The following is a 15343-nucleotide window of genomic DNA, read 5'->3' as shown; positions in this document are numbered from 1 at the left end:
ATTTGGATGGGTCTCTTATTTTTTTCCTGAGCTATATCATTATCGAGTCAGCATCATCTGTTCCTTGTGAGTTGTTAGCAAAAGAAGAAAAGAAACCAGCTTAATCCAAATTCGTTTGAATTAATAATATACGTCAATAAAAATCTGTGAGTGTTCCCCATCACACATAATTACACAAGCACACCCAATTATGCCATATTTTCCCAGCACTCTCTCCTCAATAACAAAAACATCAATCTTTATTTGTAAATAGAACATGATATTCAGTCTTAGTGTGTGTGCGCATCAAATAGTTTTCAAGGCAAGGAGAGGTCACTGTAACTGAAGCTTCGAGTAATGAACCCATTTTCAAAACAATTGGCTCAAGTGGATCAGTGCTTCACAAAAGCTTAATTTGCCCATTACTAACTACTGTATGAATGAAAAGTAGCACTGTATTTATCAGTGTCCATTTGTTCTACTTATGCTATAAAAAAAAGATAACAAAAGGTGAAATACATTACAGAAATACACATCAATCACTCGGGGAAAACAGTCATTACGGCTAAGCTAAGGTCAGACTCCCGGGGTTGTTTTTGAAAATAAAACCCTTGACGAAAAGATGAGATTATCAACTGAAAAGAAAAACACAATATTTACAACAATCATATTTATTACAGAATTTCTTTTTTAAATGGCACAATGTGAAAACACATAGTTGGCAATAGCCTATTTAAATGTTTATGTATGTACATTCAATTATTAGTGCATTAAGACGTTACTGGTCACTTAAATGTCAGATGTAAGTAAAATAGTCATCAGGTTTTTAGTGGAGATAATAGCAAAAGTGTAAATAACAAAAAATAATTAAGAATAAGCATGGCTTACTGGAACACTGAATGGAACAAAGCGATTGTTAATGTTATTAGTAACACACTTCTGTTTTTACCTAATATGTCAAGTCCAAATGTCATCAGGCAAAAAGGTCTATGGCAACAAAAGCAGATTGTTCCAATGAAATGCTTCATCTGGATCCTCACAGTATTGTTCTGAACTCATCAAAAATGAAACTGGGCACATGGGCTTCTGCCACCTAAATGACATAGAACAAAAAGAGAGAAATGTAAATGTAATGTAATTTAACACATTTGAAAACATTACTAGCAGCATTACAAGGGTCAAGGTTGTCTTACCTTGCGTGACAGTTTTGTGTACTTCACATAGTCTTCAAGGAACATCAGAGCTCCCACCACATCAGAAGGCATGTCAGGGATCTTCTGACTGTTATAGGGGCAAATGGACACTCAAATGTGAGTTCATTAAGGCCATTAGAGGAGACATTTCAAAATAGTATTCAGAACAAGCTGAATAAAACATAATGTAACCTAGAACTGCACAAAAAGAGGAGTCAAAATATCTACCTTTAATTCTAAAGTAGTTAAGTCTGGGTTTTCTTATTACCTTGTGCACTGCTCCATGATAGAGCGGATGAATTGACCAATAAGAGCCAAAAACTGCTGTGTGTATCTGGAGTGAAACTGCTTGAGCAGAGTGAGCATGCCAAGCACCAGCGGAACCCAGTCCACGGGATCTGCGGCTTTCCTGCAGGTCATTCCTGGAAAAATCAGTTTTCACTATTATAAAAAGATGGTGTGACTTTAAACTTACGGGTAGTGACTTCCTACATTTCCTAGAATAATGATTTGTGCAGTAAGTAAGTAGCACACCTATTTAATAACTTCATTTAAACTATAAAAGAATAATAATAGCTGTAATACGACACCTTGAATGGTGTTGCACTCACAATTATACAACTGAATAATTATCAACCCCAGTACATTAAAAGCTGTAAATGCTGTTTAAAGTAACTGTAAAAAAAACTTGCCTTGGTTTTTGTTGTACTGCAGTTTAGGCAGCTGAGCGATAACAAACAGGAAGTTGATGATAGGAAAGTAAGGTAAGCGCTTTGTGGTGATGTAGATCTGAAAGAAACACAAACAGAGGAAAGACTGTCAGTGTCCTGCAATTCATAACCACAGAAGATGGCGCGGGGGAGAAATGTGCTTCAGTTTGTGGGGGGTTCTGAAAATCAGTTATTATTTGTGAAATTGATTATTTATCACATTGTGAGAAAAGAAACGGTAATAATCTTCAGACCTTGTTGAGTGGGTTGTGAATGCCGGCGGCCTCTAGGTGAGCAGCGATGTCATACAGAAGAGTGTTGTCCTCTTTAGGGTACGGCAGGGTTGGATCCTGGTAGTGAGCTTCAATGTCTGCCAGCAGAGACCTGGAAAATAGGAACAATAAAGGTTAATGTATGGTAGATTAATAAAGGAGTATGATTCTTAAATAAGTTAAACAACTAATCATTTATCAACAACTACTTAAATGGTATTAATACACTTTTACATACATTTATTGTGAGTTGAAATTCCCAAAATTGACCCTAGAGCAATAACCCTCTTTATGGTCTGGGAACAAAGCAATACTTTCCCTTCAGCACTAATGATAATAATTATATAATAAAACAATAATAGAGACATTAGAGAGTGGGTGCTGTATGATTTGACTGACTTGTTGAGGTTTTCCAGGGCAGCAGCCAGGTGTTTGGAGTCAAACTTGCAGGAGAAGTTCAGCTCATTAGCGATCTGCTGCCGGAGAATCTGCATCTGACCAACCTACAAGAAACACATTTATTTCACATTATTTTAACAGCATCATAGCTTTAATGGCAGTTGTATTGGCATGAAAATACAGGATGGGGGGGTGAAAGATGGATTTAAGAGCAAGTTGAGCTCAGGTTTCATCATGAAAGAAGGCACATTTTGTGATCATTAATTTGTGATAATTATTGTCTATTATAACATTGTACAACCAGTACCTTCATGATGGCCTCCAAGTATGCACCCCAGATCTTTTGGGTTTTGGCCACAGCATTAGCGTACACTTTGCTAGCATTACCTGTAGCACAAAAAAAAAAAAAACACAAAGTGATATACTTCTCAAGGAATATAGAAATCATGGCAGTTAGTAGGATTTCCTAAATGAATACCTACCCACAATACCCTGGACTGGGTTGACAGCATACAGGATAGCTTTAAAGACATCTACCACAGCTTTGTCCTTCAGGATGGTCCTCTGAATCAACGTCAGGAAGTTCTGATGTGGAAATATATTCAGTTATGCATCCCTTTGTGCATTAGAGTCGCACAGCCCGAGACCTTTTTTTGTAGGCTAATTACCTGAAGTTCCTTGACAATCATGAAGCAGAGCAGTCGGTCCAGTCCATTCAGGCCGAATGTACCCAGTGTGTTTTGGATCTCAGAGAACAGCCGGTTGTTGGTGACCTCGTGGTGGCTCTTCAGGTCATACCAGGTGTTCATCTGGTCAATGTAGCACGTTACCCTGTAGGAAGGACCAAAGTTTATCAGGCTGCAAGATTCAGCATCTACAGATATAACCAAAGCAGTGTCACTAATGTTTGAGGAGGCATACTTGGGATCAGTGATGCGGAGGATCTCTCTGCACAGACGGCCGATGAAGGTGGCAGACTCGTCCACAGAGGGAAACTTTGGGATGGGGATGTGGGTGGACTGGTGCACACTCTGCCAGTCCTGGATCTGATTGGAGGAACGTAAAAGACCGATCAATCTGACTGATAGACAGAAAAACAACCCCAGCATTTCTCATTTCTCACAAAGGAGTGAAGCGATGTCGGTGCATTAGTCAGGGACATGATCAGAAACCGTAAAAAGCGTGCTACTGTGATGAGTCTCACCTTGGCTCTGAGGAAGCTGTTGCATTCCTGTTCCACATTGTAGTTGATGATGCGGGACACTTCTTCCTGCCAGATTTTAAGGCCGTAAATGCTGACGTAGTCCTGGATGTACTCAAACGACCTGTAGAACCCATCCATGGTGGCCGCCATCTCCTTCAACTTGGGCATCAGCTCACTGGGCTGAGAAAATAAAGTCTTTTAAGTTATCCTTGATTCTCACAGGGCAAAAGGACACTGACAATGTCTAATGAAACCTGTATTTGCAAATTGTTTTTCTCCTGGGGAATCTTCTGCAGTTTTATTACTACTTCAATGATTTTACGTGAAACTTACCAGATACGTCACAAATTTGATCATGCACTGTCAATATCAAAAACATAGATACAATCATTGAACAACACAATGCAAATATGATGTCTTACCTTAGCCTTGGGGTTGAAGATCAATCCTTTGTGCAGAGCATACGCTACCCTCTTCACCAGCTCTTTTCTGATGCCATCCTCCAGAAGCTGCTTAGGGTCCACCTTAAGCGCAACAGTGTGTTAGTAAAGTGAAACCTATCACAGTATTGTAATCTTAGATTGTGGCTGATGTAGACATCCCTGCATAGGCAATTCATACTGAAAGCTCAAAAAGTACATACAACTTTATCACATCGTCTACCTTTATGATCCCAACTAGAGTTGTCTTCATCATCAGGATCCCCTCAGTGAAAATGGAGATGTCATGGGTGAGTTTAGCCACCTTTAATCACATGGAGACAAAACATGATTAGGCACTCAAATCAATACAATGTCAAAGTACGAGGATAGTCTACGAGTATTTAGCTGCTGATTATTGTTCCTTTAACTGCATAAATAGAAATGTGCCTGTAGTTGAGTTTAATCTCAAGTCACTTGGCACATACAGTGGCGCAGGGATGACGTATTTTTGTAGGCCGACCATGAAGTAAGCTGTGCATGGGTTCCCTCGACAAAAAAAGCAATGCGATTCCTCCATAGGATTTTGGAACATTGTAAAAAATAAGATCTGTGGAAAACGAACCTGTTTGATAAATGCACGTTTTGTTCAGCCGGATAATCTCCACGTCTACCCTACTTTTATAATTTTCGAATCATAAATCTAATCGCCAGAAGCAAAATGCTAACGTTATGCTATAAACGAACTACAGACGAGTACAGCAGGGTCGCACGACTTCAACATCCCGCCAACTTAAGATCGTTTGAACTGACGAAAATACTGATTCAATATTGTACAAGTTGAAGCGTTTGTTTTAAGAGTTTGCTAGTATGATTGCCTCTGACTCACATACAGTAGATGATGACTAGACATCGAAACCGAACACCACCGGGTCTTTCTTTGTATCTATTATCTACGGCAGGGGTTCTCAAAGTGCGGCCCGCGGGCCGCCATTGGCCCACAATGAGTTATAGAACTGTAAAAAAACATTGACCGTTTTTTTTTTCCACCACTGGGACGATAAGTTATATTTCGTATGTGCAACGCCCTCTAACAGGCTTCGGCTATTGGTTTACCCTCTCGAGGCTCCGCCTCGGCACCTGAGAAGATTGACTGTACTCTCCGCCCAATCAGTGGGTAGCATCCACCCCTATAAAACCCTTTTTTACTCAGCAACTTCAGAACTAGATTTCTTTCCTGCAATTTTCGTTTCACCATCCGGTGTCGCAGTATTTTTCACTATTTTTTCATCATGGATGCTCACAAGGTCGGTTTCACCTGTGCCTCGCCCATTTTGGCGCTCTACCCCCATGGAGTGTGTTTTTCTCTGCCTGGGAGCGCGACATCAGGATGTTCATGGAGTTCATGGAGTCAAAAGGACCAGATGTGACAGAGTTAAGTGACATTGAATGGCTCTGTGACCTAGCGTTCCTTGGTGATCTGAATACTTGTCTCAGCGATCTTAATCTGAAGCTGCAGGGCCGTGGGAAGCTCATTTCCACACTATTTGATAACGTCAAAGCTTTCCAGCGAAAACTTGAACTGCTGCAGGGACAGCTCAAGCAAGGAGATCTCACTCATTTTCCCGGCTGCAAGTCGCTCGTAGATGACACAGACACATTTGGGCGCAACGTTTTACATCACCTGCGTTCAGAAAAGACCTATAATCTCATTAAAAAAACTCAGAGGAATTCGACCACCGCTTCTCTGACTTCAGGGACCACAAGAAGGCATAGCCTGCAGAAATGCAGTTTGAGCTCATCGACCTGCAGGAGAGCTCTGAGGCCAGAGCAGCATATCGCGACAAGAATCTCATCGAGTTCTAGAAAGGACTTTCCCCATCCACATACCCTGCACTTCGCCAGCATGCTATCAGAATTGTCTCTTTTTTAAAAAAATTATATATATATATATATTTGGGGGCTTTTTTTTTCGCCTTTAATCAGAGAGGACAGTGGAGAGTGACAGGAAAGTGGGAGAGAGATTCGGGGTGGGATCCAGAAAGGACCACAGGTCGGGAATCGAACACGGGTCGCCGGCATACGATGCAGGTGCCCCAGCCAGGCCGGGGCCCAGAATGGTCTCTTTATTCGGAAGCACATACATTTGTGAGAAGACCTTCTCCACCATGGCCATCAACAAATCCAAGCTGAGATCCAGGCTGACAGATGGCCATCTACATGCTGTACTTCGTATCGCAACGACGGAGATGGAGCCGGACATCAGAGGAATCGTGGCCAACCGTGTGTGTGTGTGTCTCTCTGTCTTTCTCTCTGTCTGTGTACAGGTTTTCCTGTGGTGCTTTGGTAGCTGGAATTGCTCCTGAATAAGGCCCATGCTGATAAAACAAGAAGCAAGGCACACTTGAGACTGTTTGTTCTAAATACATTTGAAATGGACTGCACACAGGACTGTTATATCCCAAATGTATCTATTGAAGGCAGAGAACCCCAGGGATTTTGTGTGCATTACAATGTTTCTCAAGGTTTTCACAAGTTTTGCCAGGTTTAGCCTCATTTATTAATTAAAATGTGTTTATTGCACATTACTGGATGTGGATCAATAAATGTAACCTGTAGAGATGCAACCTCTTCATTAAAATGATTATAAATGGGATTTTTTTTCTCCGTTTTTCAATTTCTTTTCCTTTGGCGGCTCTCAGTTCAATGTTGGGTTCCTAAATTGGCCCTCAGCTATCAAAACTTTGAGAACCCCTGATCTAAGGATATTGAACATTTTACTTCATAGCGAGCACTGAGTTGGGAGTAGTCCTTCAGCTTGTCCTTATCGAGCCGCGTGGGCACCTCCATGATGTCGTGGATCTGAAGCTTGATGATCTTGGCCAGAGAGGTGAACATGCTTTCTGGGATGATCTGCAGCACCTGGTAACAAGAACAAAAAAAAACATAAACTGAGTAAGCACTGACATGGATTTAATACTTTATGCCTTTGAGGTTTGTTTTGTTAACACAGAAGAGTGGAGATTAGTCTTCAAAAGCAGATGGCGCTAGATGAAAAATCTTGTGTACAGCTATTAGGAGCCAATCTTCTGGCATTAAGTAACATGGCATGTGGCTGATGAAACCAGAAGGTAATAAGGTACACATCCAATAGAAAGTGTTTTTTTGGGGGTAAATTTGCCAAACAGATGGTTGTAGAGAAATTAATCGTGACTGCAGGTGTTACTGCAACTTCAGAAAAATTATTTAGAGCATGCAATGGCCATTTGTCAAAGTGGTGAAACCATGTTAATCTGTGAGTTCCAAACAAAATGTTAAAGAGTGCAGAAAAAGTGTTTTTTAGTGAAAACGTGAATTCATGACTTCACATTTCCTGACCTTTCTGACGTAAGCCACCAGCTCTCCAGAGTAGAACTGTGAAACACTCAGCAGGTCGGCGCTGTTGGCCTGGTTGATTCGCAGCAGAGGAAGGTCCAATGCAGACGCCAGCTGGCCACACAAACAAAAAACATCTCTCTAAACTCCACGGGTAGCATGTCTTTAAGGCAAAGTTGTGAGACAAATATATTCATTGTTATTATTTTTTCAGGTCCTTACCTTCAGAAATGTAGCTCTCAGTTTGGTGACCATGGACGGGCTGACTCGGATGCTCTCCTGCATTATTGATGTGAAGCTGCAGAATAAAGCACAAGACAGAGAAAAATCAATTGTGCTGTACAGACAAAAAACTAAAGGAACTCAAAACAACCGCAGCACAGTGGTCGCCTTTACGGTTAAACACAAATGTAAGCAGAGTGTCTTTATCTCTTTTGACAATGAGAAAGACACCATATAATGTACATTACAGAGATTATACAAAATATTACAGAAAATAAGTGGCTAATATGGCTTTAGCAACTCACAAGGATTCCTTCTCTTTTCCTTCATGTTTGCCCTACCTTTTTCTTCATTACCAGTCTTTTTGTAAAGATTTTATGTTTCAAGTACCTGTCAATTATCTGCCATGCGTAGGACAGATCTCCAACTATCTGCATCGTAATGAGGACCTCTTCTTTGATGTTGATGGTGCGGATCATTTGGTGCAGAAACTTCCTGGTGTCAGCCAGGAACTGACACACCTGAAGGTTAGACTCCAGCTGGTGGAACTCCTGGACCTGAAGACAAAACCAACAACAGCACACTCACAAATCTGCATCCGGTTGTTTCATTTTCTCAATGTTTGAAAGACATTATCCTTTATTGGCATTCAATTTCTGAGGATAATTTGGTGCTGGCTCAGAAGACTGTACCCATTGACTAGCTTATTGTGTAAACAGTCTGCGGCAAAGCAGACAGGAGAAAAATGAGAGCATCAAAATCCACTGAGCCAACAAGACATTTCTATTATGTATTCTGATGTGCCTCTATTTATGTATGCAGTTCATAGCAGTTCAATTTGTCATTTTGTTCTGCTTTCATTCACCTATTAGCTATATTCATAAGGAAGAGGCAATCAAAGGAACTCTGAGCTGTGAAATAGTACAAAATGATTCAAATAGTGGTATCAGGTTCATGTATAAATGTAAAGCCAGGATAAAAACAATGTCTTTATCTTTCTCTCACCTCAACGAGAGCCTGTATGAGCTGAACTGTCTTCCTCCCAGCAGCTGTGGAGTCCTCATAGTTCAAAGACTCGATCTGCTTAGAGATTTCTCTGAACCAGGCCTGTAAATTCTCTGTGAGGAGTAAAAAATGGGTTTGGTACAATCAGAGAAAGAATGTTATTGAAGTATTTTTCACAAGAGGTGGTTCAGAAAAATGGGTCTCTCTGCTAGAGCTAGAGCCGCAGCTACAGAAATAAGTATGACTGATGTTATTTAATCCGCCTCTCTCTGCTTGTCCTTGATGCATTTTTTTCCCACCATGTTTCCTTGCCTCAACATTATTCTCTGCTGCCAACTTAAACTCATTATGTGTCCCACATTGAAATAATCCATGACATTGTAAGCGTGAAGCTCTGCACGACTGAGGTTCCCTTAGTCAGCCACACTTCCTTGCCATGTGTGTAATCCTTTCATCCATACAAACAGTGTAACTCACCGTTCTTCTCCACCCTGGTAAGAGGTTTGATGCCAGAGAAGACTTCGGCCAGCTCAGTCATTCTCTCCGATCCCTCCTTCTTAAAGCTCTCCCATTTGATCTGCTTCTCCAACAGCATCTGCTTGAACATCTGGAAGAGGGACAGCACAGACGCCGTGTCATGGTGGAAGGATTAGTCGGATGAGATGTGTAATGAGAACATTAGGTTTGCGTCCTCTCCTAATGATGGACTGGCTAGCCATATGCTGTGTATGCTAATAGGAGACGGAGCGGACGCCCCTTACGAGAAACACAGTTGGCTGGATCACGTTGAATTATTCAGGCATATCACACTTTCATGAGAGGAGCTCAGTGTTTTTGACAGCAGAAACACAAGGCCAGAGTCCCTGCTCCTTTGTTTAAAATCTTTAATAGTACTGACAATTTGATCTTAATTCCTTGTATTTCCATGTTTTTATTCATGGAATCTAGTGTTGAAGAGACTTACCTCTTTGAGCGTGAACTCATACTGAGCAGTGTCTAGCAGCAGCTGGAACAGGATCTTGGGTTTGTACTTGGAGTCGTTGAGTACTTGTTCTTTGATCTGACGCATTCGCTTATTGTTCAAATCATAGGCTGGAATAAAATAACGTTAATCAATTCAATTAACAGTGAATTCAAAACAATATAAATGTGCATATTTTGGAGGTAGAATAACTCATTTGGAAGTCTGGAGCAAATGTTATACAAAAATGAAAGCTCACAAAAGTGAAATTCAGGCTGCATAAATAAGAAAAAGTAAACATTCCTCACCATTCCTTGACTTTTAAAGTTTAAAGAGTTTAATTAAAACATCACAACAGACTTATATAATCTTCTGCATGCTAAATTGTGGTCCTAAGTGAAGAAATCTGCCTAATATTCCCACCTGACTCGGCGGAGTGCAGCATCAGCCAGCGGATGGCGACGTTGCAGTCCCTCAGGCAGTTGAGTAGTTTGGGAATGTTGTCCAGGATGATCTCCTCCCTGAGGAAACCCTCCTTCAGCAGCTGCTGCACCTGAGGCTTTAAGCTCTCCATGCTAGCTGCATACCGAGTGGCCTAAACACAAAGTGAGGGTACGAGATATGGTTAAAAGTATAAAAGTATCTTTTATGATGGATGATATGTAATTAATTCACTTCTAAAGGTGGCCTTTAGGAAGCATGGTTAAGTCTGCAGATGACACTCTGAACAGTAAAAAATGTTGTTAGTACCTGTACGTCACCATAATTTACTAAACTTTTCAAGACAAGTTTAAAAATGTCTTTCCAAAGTCACTGATTTGATGAATACCCTTGTGTTTCAATTTAAATGCTGCACTGACTTGCAAATTCTGTAGTCGGCTGCTATCACTCCCTGTATACTCACTGAAGGACAGTAAATTGGCAATGCTGAAGTCTGTGACATTGAAGCCAACCAATAAAATGTTAATACCTGCTCTTTAATGTTAGCAGTCTCAAGAGTGTAGTTGAGAGCAGTCTTGGCAGCTTTGTATGGTTCCCAGGCCTCCACCAGATTCACCGTGATTCCCATGTAAATACTGATAACCTGCAGGTAGATGACATAAACACTTCAGTACAACATTCACAACAAAAAAATGAGGCAAAGCTAAATGGAAATGCACATGTATGTTATAACATGTCCTTAAGTTGTTTACATTCAGCTTTATTCTACTGGCATGATTATTGGTGCATATTGAGCTTGCAGGACTTCCAGTGAACAATCCTACCTAACAACAATTGTCTCACCCAGTTGTCAGGGAAGTACTTGTCCACTATCTCCCTCATCTTCGCCTGCTGGGTTTGCAGTATGGAGGGGCTGAAGTACAGGCACACATACAGCATGGCTGCCTGGTTAGCCAGTGCTGTGCTACGATGCTCTGGTAGAGGGTAGGCAGACACCTGGTGGACAAGAAGTGAAATGTGAACGTTTGACATTTAAATTAATCAAATGTTCAAAATGGAAGTTCCAGCAAATGTTTCTCACTTGGTTGTATATGTCGTCTGAGCGCAGCCTGCCAATGACCATGCTGATGAAAGTGGTGCTGATGGGAACTCTTTGGAAGTAGCTCTCGGGGTAGTTGGCAGGACGTTTGGCTCCAGGCTGACTGGAGAAGCCTGTGCTACGCAGGAGCTTACAGATGTCATCCAGGTTAGAGTCGCCTGAGGAACGGGCGGCACTGAAGAAAATGTGAAATAATAAAATAGATATAGACTATTTCAAATCTGAGGTAACTGAGGACAAAAGCTCATTTATTTTCTGATGATCACTCCTAACACATCAATTAGTTATATTAATGTTGCTGCAATGCCTTAAAATGTCCAATTTAGTTCAGTGAAGAATTATTCTCTGTGTATCTTCTGACATTGAGGTTAATTCTATTGACGAGATGAGATCTTTATGTTGGTATTATATTCATGTTAGAACTAATATTTTCTAATAAACTTATTAGCGTTGAAAGTAACAAAAACGAAGTGCATCATAATTATATCACATTTCAAGCCTATTATACACTCTTACATAAAAAGTTGAAGCATCAGGTGCAGAAAGAGAGAGATAAAAAGAGATCAGGTACACCAGCTTTAATGTGCACTTTGTATACAATTTCAAGTTAATGCTTGTATAAGTTAGGTAAAGTGACTCAACTTCAGCTGTGAGCGAGCTCACTGGCTAACAAGTGGTTGAGTACATTGATGCAGTGAGTCAGCGAGCCAATGTTGTGAATATGTGTGTGTCTGTGTGTGTGGGTTTGAGTCACAAGCGCACCTGTATCTATAGTAGGAAACAAGCATCCTCTCTCTGAGCTCCCCTTCAATCTTTTGGTCAATGACCAGCAACATGACTCCATAAAGGTAGAGAGCCTCACACTGGAAGGAAAAGAAAAAATACACAATAAACTTAGTGAACTTCCATCTAATTCATAATGAAGGCACATCAATCAGAAAATAAGTGACACAGCAAATTCATTCTGACTCTTCACAAACAGATATTTTTAAGATGTATGGTAACCTTGTTCCTGTAACGTTACAAAATGATCTAATTTGCATGTGTGTTACTTACTAAAAGCTGTTTCCCATCCTCATTTAGAAGCACAGTCTCCAGGGTCTGCTGAATATAAACACCCTCATGTAGGTCATCCAAATATCTGAAGAGAGGAGAAAATAAAACAACAAAAAATTGTTATATCGTCAACATTTTTAGTGGTTTAAAAATAGAAAAAAAGGGGAGGGACTGCAAATCAAGGTTGGGACTTTGTTGTGTATTTAAATAGGACAAAAACATGTTGTGTATACTGAACTTTTACTTAACTCAATATGAACTAAAAAACAAACAAACCCTGAATAGTTAGTTCTTTTCTCACCTGTTAAGATCCACTATGTATTTGTGGACACTCTCAAAAGCCAGATAGAATCTGGACAGAATCTCAATGTTGTTCTCTCGAAACTCCTCATCCAGGTCTTGAAGCTCAGGTTTGGCTTCCAGCTTTCCCTCGTAGTACTCCGGACCCTGGGCAAGAAAAAAACATCTTGAAAGGAGTGCAATCAATACTTAAATAAAAGATACACAAAAATCCTTCAAAAGGGAGCACATTTGAACGAGTGGTTCAATAAAAATAAAAATCATAAATCGTGCACAAAGCATGATCTTCTATGTTCTGAACTCTAGGAGAAACCTACAACAACCCACAAAGGTAATATTGAAATACATTATTTTAACAGGAACTAAATATTACCTACAACTAAAAATAATAATGGGTGCAATATTTATTTCATCACAATCAGCTTGGATCATGTGCCTAATTTTCCAAAGTCTAAGAAGTATACATGTAATTAGGTTGTCTCTTTAGCACTTGTATGGAAAAGTTAGGCTCAAGGGTGAGACTACAACTAATTGTTTGAGGCCAAGATGCCTTAGAAATCCAGCCCTGATCAAGTCCATACCTTAAAGTAGCTGAAGTCACATATTATATCTCCATACTTCTGTTGGTCGCTCTTGTCTTTGAGCCTGAAAACAGCCGGGATGAAGTCAGAGAGACGCAGGAGCTCGGCAATGATGGCATTTCCTCTGGAAACTATCCTGAGGATGGCCTGGCCGCACAGGTTGTTCTCCGCCAGGAAGTCAACCATCGTGGCAAAAGGAACAGGATGGGGATGATGCACAAAACAGCTACGTCTTCGCCCTGTGTTCTAGCATGAACTGGCTGTTTAAAACAGTTTAGCTGGAAAAAAAGAACAACAGGTCCTTTGAAAATAACTGGTAAGTGATTTCAAGACTGTTTAACTAGACAGAAGAGTTTCATCCACCATTCTGAGGTGTGCTTGAGAAAGACAGTGAATGCATCATGGTTATGGTGCTGGTTCTCCTGACAAAGGCTAAAAAGGCATTCTCCCAAGGTTATAGCTTATAACGTAAGTATTACCCTTATTTGGCACATGTATAATACTATCAGAGTACTTTGCAAAGGTATGGAAGTTAATATAAAGTATGATAAGCATTAAGGAGTTGACATGACACACTACACTTATTCCAGTTGTGTCTCTGATAGTAACATTTTAACATCTCAAGGCTTTAAATTCCCAGGTTTCTTGAGCACATTCGAAAATACTTGTTTAGCTCGTAATGGCTTTGTTGTTTGGTTGAAATATACTAGTTTTGGTAGAAAATTAATTAACGTTATGTTCATGCTAACGTTAGCATGTAGCCTGCAAGCTACTTTGCCATACTGCTGCAGACGACAACACAAGAAAAGATAATAGCATATCGTGGTATTCTGACTTTTAACGTCTCGGTGATTTCATTTAAAAAACACATAAGCCATACGGAAAAAGACTTGCCTCTGAGGATCTCCTGCCTTCCCTGTTTACTTCCTCATGACCAACCACATGACTGTCAGTGGGTGCATTTGATTCGTTTCACGCCGCGCACCGGACGGGAGCGGGCACAAGTAAGGCCCACTCTCTTTAACATCCGAAAGTACATTTCACATTATTATTTTTTTTTCTGTCTTTTGTAGAAGGTTTTTATGGGTAAAAAGAAAGTATTGTGACTTTTTTATTTTTATTGTTGCACATTTACACAGCTCACAGTTAAATTTAGATTCTGCATTTATTCTGGTATTAGACGCTAACTATTTGTAATTGTACAACTTGCTGATGTAATATTAATATAAGCTTCAATTACATAATACACTCCATTAAACAAAGACAAAAATCAGTCTGCTGAGTTTAGTGGGTATATCTTCTCTTGATCCCAAACTCCAGCTTGGCGTATTTGTTTCACTAGATGGCGACAGAGATCCACTAAATCCTCTGTTTCTTTTTGTTGTCTCTCCACAACACTGAGGCTCTGTGAGTGTGAACTTAGATTTCTGGCTCCACTGGGATGCAGTGATTTGCAGTGGACCGAGGAGGGACAACAAGCCTGCACTGGAATTAAACCAACCTACTGTGGGAAACTACATCAATAAATAATCCATGCTAAGAAATGTAACATCCTATACCCTTTAGCTGAAAAGAGATCCTCCTAAAATGCACTTGTGAGCTCTGAAGGGGACATTATGTCTTTCGCCTGGAAAAATAGTGAACTTTGGTTGCATTTACTGGAGTCTGCCATTCACTGTGTCACTGCGTTTACAAAAACTGACAGCCAAAATGTGTTCAACATGGATGAATAAGCACAAGCCCTCATGTTTCCTTCAAATTCTGATTGAATTGGACTTTTATTGCCAATAAGTCTATCATGCTGGCAGGCACTTCCTTTAAGCAGTGTGAGCCAGAGGTTAATAACAGTCATATGGAGGGAGCTGTTTGTTTAACCTGTCTGTGTGGCCAGGTCTCATCTCAATCCTGAATCAGTTGATGTATGTGCCTGTCTTCCCTGTTGAAACTATCTAGTGATACAACACTGCTGCGATGTTTTTTTTATCTTTGGTATGCAAATTATGCTTAGCTTCAGGGCATTTCTACACATTGTCTTCCCTTTTACTTTGTTCATTAGTAGAGAGTGGTGATTGACAGAAAAATGGGAGACAGAGGGTATGGCAAGGCAAGGTGAGCTGCGTTTAACGT

The 15343-nt window shown here is 40.4% G+C and overlaps 1 protein-coding gene across 1 annotated transcript; it reads right to left on the bottom strand.

The window, feature by feature from the left end:
* Positions 1 to 634: 634 nt before the first annotated feature.
* On the bottom strand, positions 635 to 14176 carry washc5 (WASH complex subunit 5). The gene is made up of 29 exons (XM_063880193.1): positions 14111 to 14176; positions 13217 to 13494; positions 12637 to 12782; positions 12336 to 12420; positions 12042 to 12142; positions 11262 to 11454; positions 11024 to 11176; positions 10710 to 10823; positions 10163 to 10334; positions 9743 to 9870; positions 9256 to 9385; positions 8779 to 8891; positions 8164 to 8330; positions 7774 to 7849; positions 7555 to 7665; positions 6958 to 7098; positions 4421 to 4501; positions 4180 to 4281; positions 3758 to 3937; positions 3475 to 3599; positions 3222 to 3384; positions 3036 to 3138; positions 2861 to 2940; positions 2554 to 2657; positions 2137 to 2266; positions 1865 to 1961; positions 1441 to 1594; positions 1173 to 1260; positions 635 to 1072 (listed from the first exon to the last, which is right to left on the bottom strand). Exons 2-29 carry the CDS (start codon positions 13400 to 13402, stop codon positions 1016 to 1018), a joined length of 3480 nt encoding a protein of 1159 aa, XP_063736263.1. The 5' UTR covers positions 13403 to 13494; positions 14111 to 14176; the 3' UTR covers positions 635 to 1015.
* Between the last annotated feature and the right edge of the window lie 1167 nt (positions 14177 to 15343).

This window comes from Eleginops maclovinus, chromosome 3 (assembly GCF_036324505.1).
Source record: "Eleginops maclovinus isolate JMC-PN-2008 ecotype Puerto Natales chromosome 3, JC_Emac_rtc_rv5, whole genome shotgun sequence".
Classification (NCBI taxonomy): Eukaryota; Metazoa; Chordata; class Actinopteri; order Perciformes; family Eleginopidae; genus Eleginops; species Eleginops maclovinus.
Note: the sequence above shows the minus strand (reverse complement) of the source record. Positions and strands in the feature narration are given on the sequence as shown.

Coding starts and splice junctions, on each gene's coding strand:
- washc5 (XM_063880193.1), bottom strand. CDS start 13,402: ATGGTTGACTTCCTGGCGGAGAACAACCTGTGCGGCCAGGCCATCCTC. Junction 11,177..11,261: donor CAGACGACATATACAACCAA/GTGAGAAACATT, acceptor CTTGTCCACCAG/GTGTCTGCCTACCCTCTACC. Junction 8,331..8,778: donor TCATACAGGCTCTCGTTGAG/GTGAGAGAAAGA, acceptor TTTTGTCTTCAG/GTCCAGGAGTTCCACCAGCT.